The sequence below is a fragment of the Castor canadensis genome, chromosome 4 (assembly GCF_047511655.1).
Source record: "Castor canadensis chromosome 4, mCasCan1.hap1v2, whole genome shotgun sequence".
Classification (NCBI taxonomy): domain Eukaryota; kingdom Metazoa; phylum Chordata; class Mammalia; order Rodentia; family Castoridae; genus Castor; species Castor canadensis.
The window spans coordinates 30,157,255-30,180,774 of NC_133389.1; the positions used below are offsets into that span (position 1 = coordinate 30,157,255).

The window sequence follows — 23,520 nt, forward strand, 5'->3', positions numbered from 1 at the left end:
CAACAACCTGAGAGACGCCGGGGCAGGTACTAGCAAGGAAAGAGGTCTTGTCTACACTTTCACGACCATGTCCCTTCCCTTTGGCTCAAATAGAGAAGTAGCGCCTGTTTTAGCATCCTGGCCATGGGTCAGCATTGAGCTATGACTCCCAAGGCCAGGAAGTGCTTCTCATCTCTGTACTGCGGAGACACCTGGAATGTCAGCTTGCTCTGAAACACCCCTGCAGCCAGTGTTCAGGCGGTACAAAAGTGGATGGAGTGACCTTACACCACCTGGCACAGTAGGGTGCTTGCCTATAGTACCAACTCTTAGTGCACATCTGTTGGGCCAGAAAGGCACCCGTGTTGAATCATTGCTTCTTGATCCTCCCATGCCAAGTGCCGGTCATCAGAGCCACCATATTGACCGATCTGTATTGACCTTGTCATCATAAACTCAAAACAGGATGGAAGCTTCAGGATCACAGTCCACCTTCCTAGTCTAGAGAGATCAACTCACCAAGACACACGGCTCATTAATCACAGCAAAGTCATGAACTGCATTGGATCTCTCAATTCTCAATTGCTGGTCTTTCCATCCCAGGGATGCGCTGTACTGTGCAACGCTGGCCTGTGAGGTCAAGAAAGGGACTTTCCCTTTAGCCTGGGACCGGGTCAGAGGCCACGCCAAATGGCATTTACTAACCTGTGTTATTTTTCATACATACAGAGAGGGTCAGTGTAACAATTCAAGACATTATTTATCTGAAACTACTGGCTGTATGAAAAGAAGTTGTTGGTTGTTAGGATATACCTTGGATTTTTTTTTCTTTTTGCCTAGGAGTTTGTCATAGAAACAGAGGTAGAGAGGCTTGGGCTTGCTGATGGAGGTCTCTGTGTGGACCAGTAAAGAGACTGCTGGTAAGGCCAAGCCTAACTATCTACAGATGACTGCAGAAGGCCAGTGGTCCAGTCTCTATGCTCTGGTTCTTCACATTTAGCAGCCCAGATTCTGTGCGTGCTAAGAGCCCAGGAAAGAGATCCAAAGCCATATGTTATTATGTCTCTAGAGCTGATGGCTCAGCCCCGTGCGCGTGCGCCCGCGTGCACGTGCACACGCGCGCACACACACACACACACACACACACACACACACACACACACACACACACACACACACACAAAACCCAGAAGCCCTTTTTTCACCTGGGCAATATGGAAGTGCTGGACTACTGACCACCCAGGGAGGCTGAAACGAGCTGTGTAGTGCAAGAGTTGAGAATGAGAAGTGGGAACAGATGCTACAAAGAAGATTGGAGATAGAACAAGAAACTTCCCAAGGCTGGAGAAACCATTAGAGTGAAAGGGAAGGTGATAGCAATTTATCCCTTCCTTTGGAAAAAAATTCTCAGGAATCTCATGATTTTTAAGTCATATAACGTCATTGACAGTTTCCTAAATTGCAGGAATGAGATTCTTTCAGACCCTGTAGGGCTGACCTTGAAAATCCAACCTGTTAAATAATGACAGATATCTCAGAGGGATACCTACCATTTCTTTCTCTTGTGATAAAGTGAGATAATGCTCTGGAAAATAGCTTGGCAGTGCTCACACATTAGGTATCTCCTTAGGGAGGACACCTCCCTCTGATGGTACTGGGCCTCTCTGCTACAGGCAGGGTAGCTCCTTATCCTTAGGGGCCATGGCATTTTACACCTACTTGCATTGATTCTTACCTAGCTGGGAGTTAATTATGTGCTCTTGACTGTTACCTGTACAGGGTGGTGAGATCCTTGACAACCAATATTCTACTGATTTCCTTTGGCAGCTCCAGCACCTATCGCATATCTGGTATACTCAGAAGAGTTTGTTGAATAAATTAGTGAAGGATGTTTATCCTACAAATTTTAATTTCTGAATGTTATAACAAACAAAGTTACTGGCACTTCCAGGTTAGGAAATTACAAAAAATATATCTTATGGTAAATGTTAAATACTTGATAAATATTAAACTAGAGGTGAAGAGGCTCTCATAGGTTGGCAAAAGTTACAGCTGAGTCACGTGTAGGGTTTGGGACTGATCATTTCCAGTATTGCTTGGCTAAAAGAGTACACGTTTATAAATGGCGATAATCATGGCTGGCCATGTACGACTAACCAACCGGAAATCCAGAAGTCCTACAGGAGTGGCTGGAAGAACTCAGTTAATAACAGAGAAGCAAGCAGGCCATTGAAGATGGAGATCTGGCTTGATATGACTTGTTCTGGTCACTAGATGTTTCCTCAGCCTGCTCCATTTGACCATGAATTCCTAAGTTGCTTGGAGGTGGGGTTGGACCTTCTAAAACCCAAGGGTAAATTTTGTTCACAATAAGCATCCAATAAGTGTTTCCTCCCCCATCAGACACACATAGAAAGTAGTTCTCTTGTGGCATGGCACAGTGAGCAGATGCTAGGCCTAGGGATTCTGGCCATGGTAGGCCGTCCCTGGCTGCTGGAAGACAACTACAAGAATGCTGTGGCACATGGTTGAGAAGCTCTGTCCTTGGTAACCTGGAGGTCACCCTCAGCAGGTGAGTATCTCCTTCGCATAGGAACTGCTGCTCTCTTCTCCTCTAACAAGCCTTGTTAAATGTCCCAATGCATGTAGCTTCACACCAGGGCCTGTTCAGGACCATTTCATGGGCACGGTACCTGCCCTTGAGGATTGCCACCATCCTATGTTTTAACAGGCAAGAGTCCAGTGATGCATTCTTCCCATTGACTCAGAAAAAAGAACCGTTCCAAGCCACAATGATTTTGTTCAGAAACACTTTTTCTGGGGACTAGTAATCCCCAAATACTCATTCCTCTCCTGAGTTCTAACACAAAAAAATGCCAACCATTCAAATTATCAGTGGTAAAAAAAATTTTGTAGAAAAACCTACCTGTGAAATAAAATTTTGAAGCTTGTTACAATTTTTTGAAGGAACAAAGCAAACCCAACTTCTATTTAACATCTTTCAGAAGGGGAAAATATGATCTAGAGTATCTTTCTGAAATCAACCCAAATAGGAACATGTCTGCACAATGTCCACAAGTTGTCTTTCTCAGGCCTGAACAACTTTATTCTCCTCTGGGGGGTGGACCAATCCTGCCATGTATCACTTGCAGGATCCAACATATGGAGCATCTGGAATCCAACATCAAGACCCATTTGTCATCCTTAGCATCCTGGGCCTCCTACTCCTTGGACCTGCTGTTTATAGATACCACAAGGCAATTTCCTAGATACAACACCAGAATGACTTTTTTTTTTAATTGAAGTAGCACATTGCATATAATTTGATTTTTTTCTACAACCAGTTATATGTGATTTTGCTTTGGCCAGATGTTTACCTTTGACTTGTAATTTCCATTTCCAGGGTTACTCTGTGTGTGTGTGTGTGTGTGTGTGTGTGTGTGTGTGTGTGTATGAGAGAGAGAGAGAGAGAGAGAGAGAGAGAGAGAGAATGCTTCTGGGCAGAAAATGGGGTGACTCCTTTTCTGTGAAATTGTGTTCAGTTGACATTTTCAAAAATCATACTATAAACTATCAAAGGCTGTAAATGTTAGAATTGGAAAAGACTTTTGAGATTCTCTAGTCCAGCCCTCTCATTTTACAGACTGGGAAACTGAAGCTTGGAGGGAAATGACTTGCCAGTGGCATCATGGTCATTGGCAGAGCCAGGCATAGACATATAAGTCTGTTCCATCTCTTGCCTTGTAGTGTAAGATTGATTCCCCTGAACCTTACTCCCCATAAGTGTTTTATTTTTGGTCTATCAATTCAACTCTGCTTTTGAATGCAATGGCCTAATTAGGTAATCTAGAATCCACTTCTCTTTAAGTGGTGACTCCCCTTCTTCAAGAAAAACTTGAAGGTGTTCCTAATATAACTGACTGGGAGGTGGGTTGAATGACAGATGAAATAAAGAAGATCTGGTCCACAGGAACACTTGGAGATAAATTATTTGGAAGCTCTAGCTTCTTAGCCAATTAGTCAAAAAAATTTTTTAAGAAGTGAGTCACTGTAGCCCCCAAATAAGTGAGATTCATCCTCACAATCAATTTAAAATTCTTTAAACTCTTTTCTCCTTCCCCATACAACTCATTATTTGGTCAACAAATTTTGTTTCTTTTGGTGTCCTTGGCTTACTCTGTGGGAAGATATTAAAGACAGAAATGAGTTGATATCTCATTTAATCCCATGGTACTTTATAACCTCACAAATGAGATTAAAGAGTGCAAAGGCCAGAACACCTGTGACTGGGACAACACTTGGCCATCTTCCTCTACAATGACCTTGTCCTCTCCTTCTACTATTCACACGCAGGGCCATACCCTCAGACTTGCATTACCAGTCTTCCTGATCTCTATCTTTCATCTTCCAATCCAATCTGTGCTTCAATTACCAGACTATAACTTTATTTCACTTTTTTGCTCAATAATCTACATAGCTTCCTGCTGTCACAAGTATAATGCTCTAACTCCCCTGTGTGGCTTTCCCAGTGTTCCACAGTAAGAGTAACTTCATCATCCCGCCTCATCCTTTTCCTCTCAACACAGACCCTGCCTCGGGACTCTGGTTTTTTACTGCCACTCCATGCTACCTCCTTCTCTCTTCCTGTCTTAGTCCCATTTACCCATCATCATCTGGTTTATGTCCTATTTCCTCAATGAGGTCATCCTTGGTTTATTTTGTCATATGAACCAATCTACTCTTTGAATTCTCATTGCATTTGTAGAAAGTACTCTAGATTACATCTTTTGAAGTTTAGGCCATAGTAGAGTGTTTTTCTTTTCTTTCTTTTTTTTGAGATAGGGTCTTGCTATGTAGCCTGAACTCATGATCTTCCTGCCTCAGACTCTTGTATGCTGGGATTACAGGTGTGTGCCACCCCATCTGTTTCATAGTAGAATTTTATTCTGGTAGCCACAATGCTCATGAAATATACTCTATAAATATTTTCCAACATAGTGAAACTACTGGGAATCATCAGTTCTTCCACAACCAGTGACCTTCATGTCCAAGCACTGACAAAAGGAAACTGAGGTCACACAGCTGGTCAGTTATGCAGCCAGTTTTTAACTTAATTTGAATTTTTTCTTCTGCAATGTAGGTTTTATAGATAGTTGGAGCATTCCAAATTGTATCAGTGGATCTGTGACTTTTTAAATTCAAAATTTTTGAATTATTTCATCTCCCCAAAAGAAAAGCAAGTTACAAAAATAATAAGCACCCATGTATCATCACATGTGTTACATCCCTGAAAAGCCTTGGACCATTGTATACCAGTTCCTTTTCTTGTGGCAATATTTCCATACTCCCCTTCCCCACCTCCTCTTTCATGCTCTCTCTTCATTATCTGTGGCAGTAAGTTTAGATACAGCATAAGAATCCTTATCACAATGATCCAGAAATCCAACAGCAATCAGTCAGAGTTGGCACTTGAGAGTACAATTATTTTTTCCCTCTAATCTTACAGAAGCATGTAGATTTTGTACACATTTGAAAGAAGGGATACATTAAGGGGTGCATTAAGGGTATTGACAATAAGCAGAAGCCACATTATATCCAAACCTCACAGGATGGCTTTTCCTAAGCAAGGTTGCCAAGTCTCATATCCATTGGTGCTAATTTCAGGGATCACCTACCTTACAAGTCTGCCCATTCTTTGTTCAGATAACATCAATGTTCTGGAATGTTGCTTCTTATGGCCCAGTTCTCTGTCTTCCAGAAACATTCCCTCTCTGTAGCTATACAGAATAAGTCTATAGTAATCTAAGGAAGGTATGCAAGAGGGCAAGGACATAGGTTGCTGAGGAGTTTGGATGTTAAGACATGTAGAGACAAACTGGACTGGGGTGGTGCAGTTCTCTGGACATGTCTGCAGAAGGGACAGGACTTGAAGAAACAGGCCTAAGAGTCTGGAGTAAGTGCCTTGGCTCTGGAAGCAGCAGGTAATGACTCCTTGGCAGAAGGTATTCAGTTGTACCTCATTAGCCAGAGATTGCATCCCAGAAGCTCAGCTCAGCACTGCGCTGCCCTGGGGACTATATGATGTCAGAGCTGTGGGTTGTAGAGTTGTAGAAAGGATGGCAAATAACATGACTGATCATTATGGGGGCAGGAAAGAGGATTTGAAGACTGATAGGCTTACCTGGTCTATCACCAGGTGAGCAAGAGGAGGGAGCTCAGGGTTGTACCTTAGGATACCTGGACTTTTGCCTAGGCTCTTTAACCACCTGAATAAGTATCTAGAAAAGCTATGGTGGGTTTGAACTGTAAGTATGCAAGCACCTCCCCAGCTTGAAGCTTCCAAGATCTGATTCTCTCTGGAGTTCTTAGTGAGGTTCTCATGCCACCACTGCCTTCCCCACATGCAACTCAATGGAAGAAAGACACAGAACTTTCCCTTTGTAAAGCCAATGATCCTGTTGGCTGGGGGTCTACCTGGCTCTCTTTTCCCCCCAGAACCTCTTACCTGAGCTCCTTTCGATTTCTGTACAGGACTGGAGGAATCCAGACCACCAGGATTCAAGAAGAAGCTTCTTTCCCATTGGTCGCTGTCTCTGGTCCTCAACTCCAGGTGCTGCTACTTGTCCTAAAACTGAATCCCCTTACTTCCCTAAACCCTCCGGCCCATCCTCTTGCTAAACTTCTGTAAGTTGACTAATTGGCCTCCTTTAAGCCCATGTGTGGTGCATGCCTGGCAGTTGAGGAAGGATACCACAGATCAGGAAGGAGAGGAAAGACAAATGCTGGTCTGCAGTTTCTCCTCTCTCTTGCCTTCCTGCCCAAAGACTAATTCCTAAATGCCCAGGGGATAATGAACTCCTGCCACCATGGTTCTCCCACTCAGGTGGATCAGGCAGCTTTCCTTAAAGGGCAGCACTAGGAATTGCCTGGTTATTTCCTTATTGTCTCTCAGGGTTACTTCCCCTTATTAGAATTCTGGCTCCAGCATTTGCCTTTAAGCAGTTATCTAAGTGTTGTCTCCTCAGGGGGCCAATTTGCTTTCCAACCTCAATAAACTCTGTTAATTACACTATAGGCAGGGCTCAGGCTAGGGAATCTTGTTACCATCAATGGCTTGATGGAAAAATTTGCACGGCCCAATACTAGATGTTGCCTTTCTGGTTCTATGGAAAATTTCAGACCTTTCTTCCTAATTCTTATTGACTGGGATCCTGGGGGGCTGACCCTCTCAGATGAAAAAGGGTATAGCATAACTGCCGTATTAAGAAAGGACCTTGAGATCTATATATTAGGAAAGCTGGCCTTCCCAAGTCCCATGAGGCCATGGGACCTGGTGAGCTGGAGCTGGAGAGGAGGCTTAGTCCAAACAGGTTTTGTTTGGGTTCATGAGTATGATGGGTCATCAACCCCTGCATTCATGTACACTCAGGGGTGGAGGGTGGCAGTCTATCCAGAAACAAAACCTCATACCAAGGACATTAGCTCCACCTGAGTAGACAAACTCCCTGCTTGACATCAAAGATTCCTTTCTCACTGAGCCAGGTCTCTTGGAACTGTCAAAGAGGGGTCCTGATCATAGAGGGCTTTCTGAGGAAGGAAAGCAAACAAAGGGGGTGGGGGGAGCTCAGGGGACCCAGCATTCCAGGGAGAGGAAAGGAGTGTGTAGAGAGCAGGTCAATTCCCTGCACAGTGGTCTTCCTGGGTGTTGCTAGTTCAGTTCAGTTCTGGTTGGCACACCTGAGACTTCCCTGCTACCCTACACCCTAGGTCTAGCTGTGGATGCTTGTCCTGTGTCCTCTTGCTCTGGTTTCATCTAAAGTTTCCTGAATTTACTGTGATGAACTCGCTCCAGCTCCTTGAGCACTCATCTACCCCAGACATAACGGGGAAATGCCACTTGTGAACAATAGGGAACAAAGTTGGAAAGAGAAAATGATCACCCCTGAAGAAGCCATCCATGAGGTTCACACCGGGTCTAGGAGCTTAATGGAACCGTGGTTCTTAGAAGTACAGTATTTGTCAGGCACACATGTGAGATTTAGGTTGGGGCACTCTTTTGTCTTAGATAGCAGAAGGCCAAGGTGGAATCTTGTTCCCAACAGGTCCTACGGAAGGTTGGAGCTCAAGTACCAAGGACTCTGAGATTTATTTGTGCCTATACTTTTTTACTTCAGAATAAGGTTGCTTCACAATGCAATGTCTTCCTTCAACTCTACATCCCCAGTCTTGCAGAGCTTAATTTGTGTAAACTTGGGTCAGATTCCTCCTGGGGAAAGAGCCAGAGTCCTTGTGGAGTAAATGCAAGCCAGAGCCAGAAGTGCTCCAAAATGCTGCTTCCTTGGCTTCATTCTGCTCTAGCAGCCTGCTCAGCTTAGGAGGCGGTTGGGGCTCACAGTTATCAATTCACAGAGTTAAGAAGAACTTGTCATCCACCCCCAACTTGGAGCCTTGGAATTTCTAGTTCTATTTAAGGTAGAAGAGATCCTTGTGGATTCTTCTATCTTTTCCGAATGGCTAGAGGCAGGAAAAACAAGCCATGTAAAAAAAAAAAAAAAACTTAAAATGTGAAGTTGCCCAATAAGTCTGTGGTTTATTGAGTAGAAATCATGCTCACATTGAAACTACCATCCTCTACCTGGTTTAGATGATAGCTATCTCCAAGGACAGCTTTAGGACCCAAAAGAACAAAGCTCAGACTCATACAGGAAGCACAAACAAAGAGGGCTATACTGGTTTGATGGAGACACAAATGCAGCCCAAGGAGACCTAGTGGTAGTTGGATCTTAGAGGGCTGATGGGAAGAAGAGCCCTTCAGAGCGAGGAGGGATAGGGAGGAGCAGGTCAAGGACAAGGTCCCATTGAATGATACTGGGCCTCCAGTTTGTGTCCACACCAGCAACCATGTTGGGCATTTTGATAAACTGATCAGATGGCTAACCAACTAGTCAGTCAAACTCTAGGAAAAGCTGTAAGGCAATAATAGTATATTTTGGTAGCTTTTGTCTCCATGTACTTATGTTTTTGCCACCTCAATGATGTTTTCTCCTTGTTTTGTAGGAACTCATGGTCATAGAATCACAGAAACTTGGAAGATAAGAGGCTACAGTGGTCACCTGGTCTAGCCTGCCACCCAAAGCAAGTGTCATAACAGGCCTCCAGCTGCTCCTGCATTGCCTCAGCAGGTAACTCAGAGTCTCACAGGACAGCGATTCTCAGGAAACTTGCATGGTTACAATGCACCTCTCTCCACTGATTCAAATTCTGCTTGCTTATTACACCCCTATGCTCTGTGCTCTATAGCACGGTAGATTGATTCCCCCACAGCCAGTTCTTTTTCACTCCTTCCTTCTTCTTCTTTTCCTCCTCCTTTATTTTTTTGAGTATACTGGGGTTGAACTCAGGGCCTCCTGTTTGCTAGGCAGGCATTCTATCATTTTAGCTATTTCTCAAGCCCTTTTTGGCATTAGTTATTTTTCAGATAGGAGCTCAGGCTTTTTGTCTGGACTTGAACTGCAATCTTCCTACCTCTATCCCTTCCAGGCTGGAATTACAGGGGTGAATCACCTCAGTTTCCCCTCTCCCCTTTTATTGACACAGGATCTCACTGTATAGTCTAGGCTGGCACTGGTCCCAAGTGCTGGAACTATTTCTTCTTTTTAAGCCAAATACAACCAGCCTCATCACCATTCCCAGTGGAACAGGGGAGCTCCAGCTCCTTATTTGCCCCACTTAGCTTTAGCTCTGCATGCCTGTTTTTACCAAAACTGTCTCAAAATGTGCTGCTCGTGTTTTCTTTGTATTCTCCTTTTCTTTTTCATGAAACCTATTCTCAGAAATGGCTCCTTCCACCTAAGATGCAAATGATCAATCATGCTTACTGTGTTCCCTTCCCAAGAGTGTTTATATTTTAATAGGTTCAAAGCCTTAAGTCACAGAGATGGCTGGGAATGCTTGGATAGCAGGTAATGGGGACACAGGAGACAGGAGAAGAAGCAAAGAACTTTTCCTGGAAACCTTAAAATCATGCCTGGTACAATTCTTAAATAGAAGACCAACCTGACCAGGTAACTGCCTCAAGATGAAAACTGATGCTGTGAACTTAAGTGGGCTCAGGTAGTTTGAGGTACCAGATTCACCTTATCTCAGGTGACACAATTCACCTGGCCAGGCAAATTCCCATAAAATGAATTCTTTGAAAGTTGGGACTAGTCTGATTCTTTTCTGATTTATTGTCAAGCCTGAGACCTAAGTAACATATTAGCAGTTCCTCATGCAATGTCTTCTGGATGAATGAGTGAATGAGATCAGACCACAAGGCAGAGTTTCTTAAGTCATGAACATTTGGCATATGGTCCTGGGCAACCAGCATGGGGGCCCATCTGGAACAGAATAAGGGAATGGGCTGAATTATGGGGCTATACATTACCAGAAGGTGTATCTGATTTCAGGACAAGAGGAGAAAAACAACAACAAAAGAATAACATGAGGACATGTAGGGATTCAATTTCAGCCCCCATCCCAAAGATTTTCTGAAATGTTAGTTTTCATTCAACAAATTCAACATATTCATCAAATTAAAGGAAATAAAGGTTGGGACCCAAATCAGTGGCTGGAAGATCAAGGTGGAGAAGCATCTCAGAGCAAAAATAAAAATGACAAAAATTGTGAAGAGGAAGAAAAGCAGGGCTAAGGAAGGATTCTTGCCAAAAGGAGAGGTAAGTAGCAAGAAAATCACATCAAAAATGATCCGTCATCTCAGCAAAATTTAGGGTAAGAGGTGGCTGGAGAAATGTAAGTGTTTTAAGGACTGGCGCACTGATGAAGGAATTAGGGAGAGAATTATAAAGGCTTTAGTTCCTTGGGATGGGCAAGGAGCATTGGAGAAGTGGAGTATCTACTCAGGGTAAGCTAGTAGGTATTTTGTTTTTAAATAATAATAAATAGTCTTTTGATCATGAGTGCTGAGAAAGGGGCCATAACCACTAGTGAAAAGAAAAATCTGAATGTTCAAGATTCCTATATACCCTAATTGCCCATGTTTAGACTTTAAAACTCCATTAGTGTGAAATTCCTCTCTTCTGTATAGGTACCTATCAGCCACCAGGTCTGCACCAAAGATGACTCAACCTTCTAAGTCCCCAACTTACCCCGACTCCATGTCTGCCTATGAACCACTTAGTAAATTCAATTCTATAGCATCTATTATTTAGTTATGTCAAGAAGATCATCTTTTATTTACCTTCTCCAAAGACTTGTTTTTCACCAACAACATGTAAATCACACTCCTTACTTCTAACTCTGGTAATCTCATCACCAACTTTCTTTAATGTTGTACAATATAATATGCAGATTTGGGTAGAGGGAGAAAAATCAGCCTTAGGGAGAAGGAAGTACAAGTGTCTTTGATTTGATAGAAGTGTGAAGAGAGGCAAAGAATGTAAGCACTGAGCTAATTGCCCCAGAGTTGAGACCACAGGGGTCCAGATAAGAGCGTTTCTGCTGGGAGCTGGGCTAGTCACCGCTGGGGGCCTTCTCTTCTTCACTGCTTTTCATTGTAAGGTAGTAGATGCGGTTGGCCTCTGGATAGGTGACTTTGCTGAGCGGGAGCTTGTAGATGGCAGGGTTGTTGGTTGTCAGGAGCAGGAAGATGAGGGTAGAGAGGCAGAAAGCCCAAGTGCCTGGTGGCACACCAACCTGGAAATGAAAACATTGGGTCTGAAGAATATTTCTAGGCTCCTGTGTTGGGCCAGAGACATGAGTGGAAGGATGTGTAGGGGTTTAGGATGGGGCCCTAGCTAAGGCATTGGTATTCCTGGATTCAGAAGGTCAGAGTAGGTCAAGGGATTTGAGGTGGTGGTCCTTTTGGACATAATTAAAATATTTTAATATTGGAGCTGAAGATTGGTTTAGGAATGGTCTCCAACATCCAGCCCTACAGAGCTTAATTTGTCCACCCCTATTCTCCACTACATTGTGCTTTCTTCCTTTTAACACACACACACACACACACACACACACACACACACACACACACACACAGGCTGGTATGCGCATTGGGTGAAGTAGTAGATCCTGTAACCCCTACTCAAGATTCTCCTCCACACCCCAAGTGTCTGGAAGCTCTGACAAGGGAGAAACACTTTCAGATGATATTCAGCAAAGCACAAACTTACCACTGCCATCAAGTTGGAGAGGGCTGCTCCCATGTATGCACAAAACAGGGCTGTGGAGAAGCAAGGACCATCAGAGTCACTTTCCAGGGCCTGCCCCACCCTCCCACTCCAGCCACTGCCCTGATTGAATGGGCAGTCTAGACCACAAGCTGGGGTCCTGCACACTTTCCTGAAGCTTCAGTGTCTGCTCTCCATCCTGACACTGCCAGTTGCCTGTTATTTGTTATCTTTGTGGTTATCTCTCACTAGACTGTGCATTCTCCAAGGGCAAAGATTAAGGCTTTTGTGCCCTTTATGGCCTCTCCACTTCCATAGTGACTTTGTACAGAGTTGGGGTCAATACACATCTTTTGCTTATCCCCACTGACTTGGGGATGGGCTAGCACAAGCACATAACCAACAGGGGAGGGAATAGCCAGAGTGACTTGGTTGTCATTTTCCCAAATACCAACCACAGACAAGGGCCAGCAGGTGGGTCTGCCAGGTGAGGGCGTAGAACATGCCCCCGATGGCGACACAGGAGAGGACGCAGTTGTAACTGCAGAGGCCCAAGTAGATCGTCTCGAAGGGCGTAGCCACCGTCAGGGCTGTGGAACAAGATGTGACCTTTCTGGGTGATTCTGGGCCACAGAAAACAGGCCACCCCATGGCTGGTGCCAGGTGTCAGAGTGGCCTCCCTCTTCTCATTTACTCTACCGTACTCACAACACTGTCTATTGAAGGTGCCTCTTCAAGTTTCATCTGGTCTCAGGAAACCAACAGTGAGAAGAAAGCAGTGGTTTCTAGACTGTTTTCCAAAGTTCTAGTTTTCACCCAAGATGTGACTACTTATGAGATGAAAGATGGCTTGGGAGGGGGACTTTATCCCTGTTCCCTAATCCTTTACCCAAAGCAGCTGTATCTTCAGCAAGCAAGATTTTGATTTAAAAAGTTCTGTTTTAAGAGGTTCAGAATAATTCTGACACACAGATATATGCAGACAGAGGAATGTCGCAGCACAGGGGCAGGGTGTGAATAATAGGGGAGCCTGGGTAAAGAGTTAGTGAGCACCTCTGGAATTACTTTTGTTTTTGTAAGTTTTGATGAGTTTGAAATTGGATCCAATGACAAAAATTTAAATTATGCTTCCAAAGTTTTTGAAAATCATCAGAATAAGTAAAAAACAGTCTTCCTCTCCTGGTGTCCCTTACCCCATTTTCTGACTATTATGGGAAAGAACATATCCATATATAAATGTGTGTACATACATATACATATGTGTAGGAATATGAAATCACACTTGAGAAATGCCAATCCAATTTTTGGAAAAACTCTCCTTTTTAGCTCACTGAAAACTTCAAAGTGCTGGGCCACTTGGACCCCCAGCTTGTGTTACGTCTGCTCCCCTTCCTCACTTGGTTACTCTTATCCACCCTCAGTGGCAGGACACAATATGCAAGCCCCCATTTTTCTGCATGCCCCACTACTGCAATCTGCTTCCTTTGGATGCTCAAGAAATGGAAAAATATATCCCTACCCCTGACAGAGTTTTAAAACTCTACCAAAGACAATAAATCTAGATTGTTTGCTGTGTGTAAGAGAAAGGAGTTCAGGAAAATGACCTCAAAGACCTCCTTGGAGAGCAGGGGCTCCATCCTACCTGCCAGTATCCCAATGATTGACCCGATGGCTGCATGTAAACAGATGAGTGGCGAAGAGATGAACAGAGCCACCAGGATCATGCCTCCCGTCCAGGGATTGTCACAGCCATACACCTGGCCAACCCCAATGGGGATGGCTTGCAACAGCTGCAAAGTCAACAGAATGCAGGTTACTGGAGCGTGGGCTGACAATGCAAAGACCAGGACTGCCAGACCAAGACCGAGCCATTCCTGGAGTAGGTAATGAGGTGGAATGGGAGGATGACCATGCAGTCCAGTGTGAGAGAGAGCAGGGGAGGACAAAAACTGGAACAAATAGCTCCTCACTTCACCACCTACCAGGCATCCAGCATCCTGCATGCAGTCAGGTGGAGCTCCCAACATGGGGGCTGGGTACAGATGCTTCTGAGGAACATATGGCTTCTGTTTTGAGAGGAGAAACTTTGAGGTGCCAGAATGCACCTCCCTGGTAGGCTGCCATTGAGGGTTTCAGGCGCTGGGGATTTCCTTTAGACTTCCTGAAATCCTAGAAATATTGGAAATATTCTGGGCCATTTTGATGGGTGTGGGAGAAAGGAATTTTTGAACTTGACTCCTAGTCTAAGCTCTTCACTACCGTCCCTGACTCTCCATTGAATCATTATTGACACATCTTCTTTGTGGGTGCTGTCCATTCAGCACTACCCTGGTGTGGTGAGTCTCTTTGAAGAAGACATTTTCCTGTTCTTCAGGAGCACTTAGCACTGCAGAAAAGTACTGTGTGGGACACACAGAGAGTGGCTCGAGTCCCAAACATTGTTAAGCCTGAGTGACAGGGGGTGAGTAATTGGGAACTGATGTCAGGTGGTCTTTCCCTAGTGAGGTTGGATTGTCCTTATTTTTGCAGTCTTTTGAGGGCAAAGAGGAAAAGAGGGAGACTGGTAGAATAGAATGAGTCCTGATTTGGGAATTCAGGGCTCCAATTGGGGGGGATCTGCATGGGTTCATTGTGTGACCATACTTATGTTACTTCCACATTTGGGCTAAAGTGTCCTCTGCTACACAGGAGCCTGGCTTGGAAGATGATCTTCTTACTTTAAACCTCTGTAGTTCTTTTCTGTATTACCAGGTCATATGACTCTAAGAAGATAGAGTTCTTTATGGCTGGGAACAAAATAGGTGCTTATTAAATATGTATTGATTGACCTGATGGTTCCAAAACCTTGCTGTATATTGGAAAACCCCAGGGATCTTTAAAAAAACACATGCATGCCTGGGTCCTCCCTAGACAATCTAGTCTGAAAGAATTTCCCTGGCCTTAGGTAAATCTAATGTACAACAGAATTTGGGGCCTACTAGACTGGTTATAGATTAATGACTGAAGGTGTGGGGAGCCAAGTTTGTTCTTTTTAACAACTTGATTTGATTCTGGAATCAGTCTGATTTCTTTTTGGAATAGTGTTTGAAGAGTCCCCATAGAGCTTTCAAGCTTTGGTCTCTCTTGTGTCAGAATAGATGGCCTTTTCATAACCAAACTGTTATAAACTTGTAAAAGGTATGGCAGGCAGGGACCCAGTCTAGTTATAGGAGCCCATAGGACACTTTGGACCAGACTAGGGAACTCAGCTTATGTGTGGAGGAATGGGTTAGAAGTCTACTCAACACATCTCCCATGACTTGCCAATATCTGAGGTATGCAGGTTGCTGAGGGGAGTTCAGCTTCTACCTTTCCATCCAGGAACACAGGTTGTAAGCCCAAGCAGTCAAGAATGAGAGGAGGGGGTGGGGGCAGGAGGGAGAAATGACCCAAGCCTTGTATGCACATATGAATAATAACATCCATAACATCCATGTTTATTGCGGCACTATTCACAATAGCCAAGTTATGGAAACAGCCAAGATGCCCCAGCACTGACGAATGGATTAAGAAAATGTGGTATCTATACACAATGGAATTTTATGCAGCCATGAAGAAGAACAAAATGTTATCATTTGCTGGTAAATGGATGGAATTGGAGAACATCATTCTAAGTGAGGTTAGCCTGGCCCAAAAGACCAAAAATCGTATGTTCTCCCTCATATGCGGACATTAGATCAAGGGCAAACACAACAAGGGGATTGGACTATGAGCACATGATAAAAGCGAGAGCACACAAGGGAGGGGTGAGGATAGGTAAGACACCTAAAAAACTAGCTAGCATTTGTTGCCCTTAACGCAGAGAAACTAAAGCAGATACCTTAAAGCAACTGAGGCCAATAGGAAAAGGGGAACAGGTACTAGAGAAAAGGTGATATCAAAAAGAATTAACCTAGAAGGTAACACCCACGCACAGGAAATCAATGTGAGTCAATGCCCTGTATAGCTATCCTTATCTCAACCAGCAAAACCCCTTGTTCCTTCCTATTATTGCTTATACTCTCTCTTCAACAAAATTAGAGATAAGGGCAAAATAGTTTCTGCTGGGTATTGAGGGGGGGAGCGGGAGGGGGCGGAGTGGGTGGTAAGGGAGGGGGTGGGGGCAGGGGGGAGAAATGAACCAAGCCTTGTATGCACATATGAATAATAAAAGAAAAATGAAAAAAAAAAAAAAAGGAATGAGAAGAATGAGAGGACAAGTGGCTTTGGGGTGGAGCCTGGGTTCAGAATGAAACTTTTCTGCTGGGATCCATATTTTACCCTGGTAAACTGTACACTGAGACAATCTGCTCCAGGCCACACTGCTCTCCAGGCCACAGCTGACACCTGGGGGTGAAGGACAGTCAGATGTGTTGTGGAAATTTACTGAACACCTGGCCTCCTCTGAACTTCTTATAATTCTCATACAACAAGCACCTGGTTAAACAAAGAGGATGTCCTTCCTCCCCAGTGTTTGAGAGGAAGAGAGAGATGTCATCAATTCTTCAAAACTCAGGTGCAGATGGTGTGGGAGAAAAGGTTGTCAGAGAGGTGAGCTGGTGGAGAGGGGAGACGTGGGCCTCAGGATGCCCAGATTAGGGTCCAACCATTTCCTAATTGTTTATTTGAAAAATGAATAAGAGCCATCTTTTCCCTGTGACCCACACTAAGCTGGTCCCCTCAGTGCTGGATTTTACAGCTTTCTTAGTGTGTGTGTGGGGGCAGTGGGGGTTGGGTGAACCTTTCTCTTCAGTGGTGCCACGTGTACCTGTGGCTGCCACTAGGGCAGTGCCTCCTCGGTAGAGATCAGGGACAGGGAGTTCATGTGCCTAAAGGAAGTTTGCTTAATTGACAGATGGCTTTGACAATTCTGTCCAAGTTTTGTCCTTGTTACTGACTTGGCTTCTTTGCATCTGAAAGTGGGCGAAGGCAGCTCTTTGTCTTTTAATCTCTTGGGTTTAGGCACTAACCCTGTCTCTGATCCCATGCCACCCTAGCCCCAACCCAAGACAACACTTAAAAAGATAAAAACTTCAAAAAGCCTTTGTTTGCCCCAGCATTTGCCACCAGAAGTGGGGCAGCACTTCATTTCTGATGGGCTTAGGTTTAGAGTACAAATGTCCCTGGAGGACCTTGGAATGAGGGCTGGGAAATTGAGCACCAACAGAAAGTCACACGGAGGGTTCAGGCACACCTAGAACAATGAGTGTGGCTGGGCAGTGAGGGCTCAAAAGTCCTATCATAGAAACAATATTGGAAGACTACAGAAACAGTATCTGGGTTACTCTAGAAAACAGAGCTAGAAGCAGTCATGAAAGATAAAGGGAGATGGGTTTCTGAGGAATGTACAGAACACTCCAGCACTTAACGATAAGTACTGGTGGGGTGGCCTGCTTTGAGAAATAGCAGGTTGTGTCTCACTGATGGTTCAAGCTGTGGGTACATGTCATGCCTGGAACTATCAGGGTAGTGGCTCAAAGTTAGTGTTCTGCCTCAGGCTGCCCAGGTGTTTTGCATAGGCATTAGCTACAGGTTGTTCTTGGTCAACTGTCTCTGTGCCTTAGTTTTTTTCATCTTTAAAGTGGGAACAATTATAATACCTACAGTGTTGGGTTATTCTGAGGGTGAAATGGGTTAAGACAATAAGGGCTTGGGACAGTGTTTGATACATAATAAATTTGCTTTCATATTAGCTGTTAGTTATTTGTTTGTTAACAAGACCAAAAATTTACAATTTTATATACATAATCTTATGATAGATTTTTATTATATTCCTTTATTCTCAGTGTCTACAGATCAGTAGAATAAACACATATGCCCATTTGTAAGTTGTCTATCAAGCAGAGTTTTTCAACTTTGGCTCTATCAACATTTTGGATGTATAATTCTTTACAGGGAGTGTGGGAAGCTGTCTTGTGCAGTGTAGGATGGTTAGCAAAATCTCTGGCTTCTATTCATCAGATGTTAGTAGCACCTCTTTAGTTTTGACAACATAAAATGTCTCCAGATGATGTCCCCAAGGAGCCAGATCACCCTGGCTTAAGAACAACTAATATACAGTATGTGAAAATTCACCCTTTGTCTTCTACTGATAATTTTTAAAAATATTTGTTAGTCGCTTTCCCCTTTATCAAATTATCGATCGTATCTAATATTTTTCACTTGACTACAATCATGCTGTAATGTGAGTGTCACATGTATTAGTTCACTGAGTGTTATCTCTTTCCCTGTGTAGAATGTAGGTTTCATGAGGACAGGGATGTTATCTTATTCCTTGTGTGCCTGGCACACATTAGATGTTCGGTAGAGATTTGTTGAAAGACTGCATGGATGTGGAAGCAATGCTTTCTGATCACTGGTGAGCCCTATCATCTGGGTTGTAGTGAAGCTGAGAGGCCATTTGTCAGAGGCTTTGCAGTAATATCCAGGAGATATAGCTCATCACCACTGGGTAACTTACCAAGGGCATTTCAATCTCTGTCCAAGTGATATTTGGCACTGAAGATGTGGGCTTTACCAGTGTCGTGGGGAAGAAGAGGTTGAAGTGGCCTGTAGCTGTCAGGTACAGGGTCAAGATGATGTTGAAGGGAAGTGTGAAGACAGGCAGGTCCAACTTGCTGAAGATGGAATTCAAGGCACTAGAAATAACTGGGCTGAAGACAGAAGAGAGCAAGGGTTAATTGCTGTGAGCATCCTTAGGGTGACACTGCCTTATCATCTGTGGCTACTGTACCATCCACCATCCCCTCTCTGTATCATAGACGTTCCCGGCTCCTTGAAATTCCAGTGGTTTGTTGATCTGGGATTGGTATTTTGCTTAAGTTTGTGCCTTTGAGAAACAAATTAAAAATATAGCATTTTGTATAAAATATTTTATAAAATAATTTAAATATTCCCTTGATTCTTAAAAGGGAAAATGAAACAAGATGTGATCTTTACAAAATGCAATTGGACTACTTTGGAGTCTGACCATCTAGGACGAGGCTGCATGGCCTGTAGGCAATGTACAAGTTTGGGTTCAGCAAAAATACCAACTACTCTGGAAATGTCAGGTGAGATAGAGTTTAGTTGTTTGTACCCTCTGTCTTCTTGGCCTCTTCCTTCAAAACAGCATGAATTTTGGAGACAGAGCTGGCTGAAAATTCTGACTCCTGTATTTACAGACTGAGTGAGTAATGTGAGGAAATTAATCTCCCTTGGTTTCAGTTTTACCTGGAAGGGACAAGCCACCCTAGCTATCTAACACTCCACATCTCCTATACTCAGAAGCTGATGGACAAAATGTGAAATCCCATGAGATGGTTGAATTGCCTCCTTTAACTAATGACTACGACTCTCACATGGATACTTGGAACTGCTTGAAAACTCTGGTACACACACCTAGCACATTAGTTCTCCAACACACTGAGAACTATTTCACATTTTCACCTTTCTCTCCAAATCTTTACTCTCTGCTTCTCTTTCTGTTTTAGCCAACCACTGGGCTTTACTTTAGTAATAAACAACAGATGCGACTAGATGAGATGTATTCTATTTTCCCAACCATAAGAATCCATACCCTGCCTGCTTTGTTTCCACATACTCTGCTCTTGCATTTGAAAGGAGTGTTACTTTTCCTTCATCAGGATAATTCCTTTTCTTTTCTTTGGAGCAGTTCTGTCTCAAGGGCTTCAGTTTGCAATAGTCTCCTCTTTCTCTTGCAGCTTCAACCACTTCTTTTTTCCAGATTATTCTCATCAGTCTATGATAAGCGTTAATGTCTTATACCTTTAAAAATGCTCTCCATTTAAGTTGATGACCACGCCTGCTCTTCCCCACTTCTCTGCTCACCTTCATAGCAACACTCCTCAAAAGGGCTGGCAATCTTTGCTATCCCAATCTTTCTGTTCCTAGTCATTCCTGAACCCATTCCAATCAGAGCTGCATCCTAATTGCATCACAGAAATGGCTCTTTTGCAGGTCACCAAATGACATCTATCTTTCCAAATCCCTTCCCCTTAATTCAAAGTTGAGTCCTCCCACTGTATGGGAATGCATTCTCTGTGGATTACCATGACACCATACTTCCTTAGCTTTCTTTCTGCCTGCTGCCTCTCAAGTCTTTTTCTTTGACTTTCTCCCTCTTTTGCCAGACATCTAAATGTTGGAAAATCCTACAGCTCTGCCTTGGATCTTCTCCTCTCTTTCCTTTTGGGTGATATTCTTTAGTCCTCTGAATGAAATACCTTCTATATGTTTCTGTCTTGAAAATCTTGACCATATCACTAAGTTCTAGATTTGTACATTCTCTGTATTTCTACTTGGAAATCCAATGTGTCCTAACAGAAGTCTTGATTTGCATCCCATCCCCTTGACCACTCTGTTTTTCTCTTAGTCTTCATAAACCAGATTCTCAGGCAAATTACAGGATCATATTGAATCTTTGTATCTTTTTTTCTCCTTCATATCCTCAGCGTCCTAGCAAGTTCTGTTGTCACTGACCTCCTTAAATGTATTCCAGATGCAGTCACTTCTGGCCACATTCATGGATGTCACTCTAGTCCAAGCCACTCATCTTTCTGTGAGTCCTTATTAGCAGACTCTTAACTATGTTTCTGAAGCCACTGCTGCTTTAGCTAAAATCCATTCTGTACTTTGCAAGTGCAAGGATTTGTTTAAATTTAAACTATGTCCATTCCCCCTAACCGCCCTGGCTTAAAACCCATTAACTGCTTCCCATTTTTACTGCAGTTGTAATCAAAACCAGAATACTTATTGGATCTACAGGGTGTACAAGGAGCACCCGCACCTATTCTGCCCTCACCTCCTGCCACTCCTCCATCATTCTTTGGGCCTCAGCCTCATGGGTCTTGTCTCCGTTTTGTGAACACGTCCCTCTTCATCAGCTATGCATCTTCTAGCTGCAACATCCTTTTTCCACATCTGCAGATGGCAGATGTCCTCTTGTCATTTTGGTTACAACTAAAATGTTCCATCTACACAATGAACTTCCCTGACCACCGATGCCTGGAATCACTCTTGCTTTCCTCAATGCACTCATCACATCTTGAAATGACCTTCTTTAGTCACTAGCTTAGGAGTTTATTTCTGTCTGTCAAGAATGTGAACTTCCAAGAGAGTAGAGATCTTTCCCTGTTCACAGCTATCCTCACCATCTACGATAGTCCTTGCATTCAACAAATAGTCACAGGCCCTCAACTATCTGACTATTGGATAAAGCTAAAAAATGGCACTAGTAATTCCCATCCTACATGGACTTGTTGGGTCTGGAGACCTAAGGCAGATGAGTGAGTGAGTAGCCCACCCCCATTCCTGCATCCTGAGGAGACGGAGGCCTGCATTCCTGCATCCTAAAGGAGAGATACAGAGTCTGATAGGTCTGCCACAGGGCTGATGAGCAAAATGCTCCCAAGATTGTTTCCCCTCCCCCAATAAAGGTGCAAACCAAACCAGTTCACCTGAGAAAGCCTGCGAATCCATGGCCAATGAGAAAAACCCCCCTAATCCTGAGTTAAAGCGTCCATAAAAACCTCAGCCTTCACCTGAGCAGCGAGCTGCCGGCTTCTGGGCTCCACTGCACTTCTCTAGCTGTGGCCTTTCCTTTCTCTCTAATAAATCCTACTTTATATACTGGCTTTGGATCCTCACTCAGCAGCCTCACGAGCCAGTTCCCTGGACTGTGATGGCAAGGACCCTCCACCCCAGCATGTAACAGACTGAATTTCAAGGACTTCATGAATGGATTAATGAATGTACTGCAGTGTAGGTAGCACAGAGCTCCACCACAGCAGAGTGTCATTGTTTTTTGTCTTTTAAATTGGGAAGCCAGAAGGGGGAGGGTACTGAAGTCTAACTGCCACACAGTGCCATGTGTCTCATGGACTGTGCTGCAGGGCTTAATCTATGCAGTTATAAAGCAAACGTATGCAGATGAGGACAAGTGCAGCTCCTCACAGGGGGTGACATGGGGAGCATTAAGGAAATTCCCACAGAAATGACTGCAGTATCCTTTTGTCCCGATGGATTAAGGAATAAAGAAACCCTAAGAAGAAAAATAAATTGCCCAGAATGCTTAATGTAGAAATTTATTTGCAAGCACTACTAAAAAGTAATGAAACAGTACTTAAACTAAATTAAACTAACTGGTTTTAGTAACTCCAGACTTTGAAACCAAAGAAAGACATTTACTTCTTGGAGATGTTAAAAATAAATCACCATGTCTGATTTATCGCTGAGGACAGGAATAAATCAGCATGTCTGGGAGGAGATGAGAACAGGGCTGTATATACATGTGAAGTCAGGGGTTGGGGACGAGCATTCACATGACAGCAGGGACACTACTGAGACGCTTGGACACTCTACTGACCTGCTAAAAATTCAAATGGACTAAGGACCGTGTATGAGTGGCTCATCACAGACTGCCATCCAGAAATATTTGTTCCTAACCTCCTTCCCTCTTGAGCAGTATCTCAACTGATAGTTTTAGTTCAGAGACTCTATACTTTGCACATGAACTTCTGTTCTAAGAAAGCCTTCTGATACTATCACAAGTGAGTTTTCAGCTTTTAAGTCTTGGTTAGGCCCATAATAGATGATTCTTACAACCCAGAATTTAGTAGTGCAGACTTTGGATTCAGAAAGCCTGTACCAAAATCTGGTACAGTTTGACCTGGGGCCAGTTGCCTAGGCTCTGCATGCCATGCTCATCACTTCTATAAGTTGGGGACAAACATAACCTTACTTTGCTTAGCACTACGCCTGGGATTTAGGAACTACTCAGTAAATGTTAGCCCTTACTAAGCCTATCACTCAAGGAAGATAGATACCTACACAATAAGAACACGTGGTCTTTTTTTTTTTTTTAACTTTGAAAATATATATATTATTTATTTTATTATTCATATGTGCATACAAGGCTTGAGTCATTTCTCCCCCCTGCCCCCACCCCCTCCCTTACCACCCACTCCACCCCCTCCCTCTCCCTCCCACCCCCTCAATACCCAGCAGAAACTATTTTGCCCTTATTTCTAATTTTGTTGTAGAGAGAGTATAAGCAATAATAGGAAGGAACAAGGGTTTTTGCTGGTTGAGATAAGGATAGCTATACAGGGCATTGACTCACATTGATTTCCTGTGCGTGGGTGTTACCTTCTAGGTTAATTCTTTTTGATCTAACCTTTTCTCTAGTACCTGTTCCCCTTTTCCTATTGGCCTCAGTTGCTTTAAGGTATCTGCTTTAGTTTCTCTGCGTTAAGGGCAACAAATGCTAGCTAGTTTTTTAGGTGTCTTACCTATCCTCACCCCTCCCTTGTGTGCTCTCGCTTTTATCATGTGCTCATAGTCCAATTCCATT

At 43.6% G+C, this 23,520-nt stretch overlaps 1 protein-coding gene across 3 annotated transcripts in view; it reads right to left on the minus strand.

Moving 5' to 3' along the window:
* Window positions 1–23,520, minus strand: part of Slc14a2 (solute carrier family 14 member 2) — a 445,690-nt gene that overhangs the window by 17,236 nt on the left and 404,934 nt on the right. The window contains exons 8-12 of one of the 3 annotated variants that reach the window (XM_074069897.1): window positions 18,628–18,820; window positions 13,792–13,939; window positions 12,605–12,739; window positions 12,153–12,202; window positions 11,499–11,673 (exon numbers count right to left, since the gene is read on the minus strand). In XM_074069897.1, coding sequence (XP_073925998.1) covers window positions 11,499–11,673; window positions 12,153–12,202; window positions 12,605–12,739; window positions 13,792–13,939; window positions 18,628–18,820 — 701 coding nt within the window. Of the gene's footprint in view, window positions 1–5,654; window positions 6,216–6,484; window positions 6,902–11,498; window positions 11,674–12,152; window positions 12,203–12,604; window positions 12,740–13,791; window positions 13,940–18,627; window positions 18,821–23,520 lie in introns of those variants that run through there. The other 2 variants (XM_074069898.1, XM_074069899.1) reach the window with 2 other exon arrangements.